The 1214-nt window shown below is 20.7% G+C and overlaps 1 protein-coding gene across 1 annotated transcript; it reads right to left on the bottom strand.

Annotated features, from left to right (window-relative positions):
• Window positions 1–788: 788 nt before the first annotated feature.
• Window positions 789–1133, bottom strand: LOAG_15811 (hypothetical protein; the record flags this gene model as incomplete). The annotated part of the gene is made up of 1 exon (XM_003151299.1): window positions 789–1133. The coding sequence occupies one exon, from the start codon at window positions 1131–1133 to the stop codon at window positions 789–791; it is 345 nt and encodes a 114-aa protein (XP_003151347.1).
• Between the last annotated feature and the right edge of the window lie 81 nt (window positions 1134–1214).

The following is a 1214-nucleotide window of genomic DNA, read 5'->3' as shown; positions in this document are numbered from 1 at the left end:
AAAACAAACACAAAGAATTAAACATTCTATCAATATGTAAAGCATATCACGCAAATGTTAAATTATAATTTACAACAAAAAATATGTAAATCAACATGAAAACAAAAAATTTAATTATTTTTTCAAAATTGAGACAAATATTTCTTAAATATAACACGATGTATTATCATTTTTTCTTTTCTTTCTTTTTTTTCTTTTTTGTTATTATGAAAATGAGAAATGGAAATTTTCAATTTAAAAAAAAAAGGAAAAAAATCTATAAAATATAAAAAATATAAATGCAAAAATTAAGTGAACAACATAAAAATTTGAAATGTATTTTTGGAATGATTTATAACAAATCAGCATAAAGTTTCAAATTTTGATAAAATTTCGATTTTAAAAAATCTTCCAAAACAAAAAAAAAAAAAAGCAATCAATCATAATAATTACCAATCAATTTATCGTTTATTAAAATTTATCAGCATAATATTATTAATCAATTCATGATAAAACATTTCAACAATTTAATTTTTCATTTAAAATGATGAGAAAAAAAAAGTCAGGCTTTAATAGCTTTTCTTATTAACTCATATAATAAAATAAAAATTTTATCATTTTCAATATTTTATTATTATATTTAATACAATCAATATGATAATTTAAAATATATTCCTATTTTTTTCTTTTATTTCAAATTAATTAAAATTTACAAAATATAATCACCATAATTTAAAAATCACCGTTAATTACAACACGTATGAATGGAAACTTTAAAGAAAAAAAAAACACAAAAAAAACTTAAGGAATCATGAAATGAATGATGTTCGTCGATCATTTGCTAACCTTTGCCCATTATCTTGTATCATTGATTTTGTTGTAGTAATATCGGTAATTGTAGTAGCATTAGTAGTAGTAGTAGTAGTTGTTGTTGTTGTAGCAATTGCTGTTGTTGTTGTTATTGTAATAGCATTAGTATTAATATTATTATTAGTATATGGTATTAAATCATGATCAAAATTTAAACGTGATGGAGAAGTTATAGATGATGATGATGATGATGGTAATGTTGATGATGATGCTGGTACAGTAGTAATATTTGCAAAAAACATTTGTGATATAAAATGTGGTGGTAATGTAAAACGTGAATGCATTTTACCGGCCCAATCTGTAAATATAATTAATTTTAAATTTTAAATCATACAAATAAAATATGATTGTTCTTTTTTTTTACC

The sequence above is a fragment of the Loa loa genome (assembly GCF_000183805.2).
Source record: "Loa loa unplaced genomic scaffold supercont3.2806, whole genome shotgun sequence".
Lineage (NCBI taxonomy): Eukaryota > Metazoa > Nematoda > Chromadorea > Rhabditida > Onchocercidae > Loa > Loa loa.
This window is presented reverse-complemented; position numbering and strand designations above follow the sequence as displayed.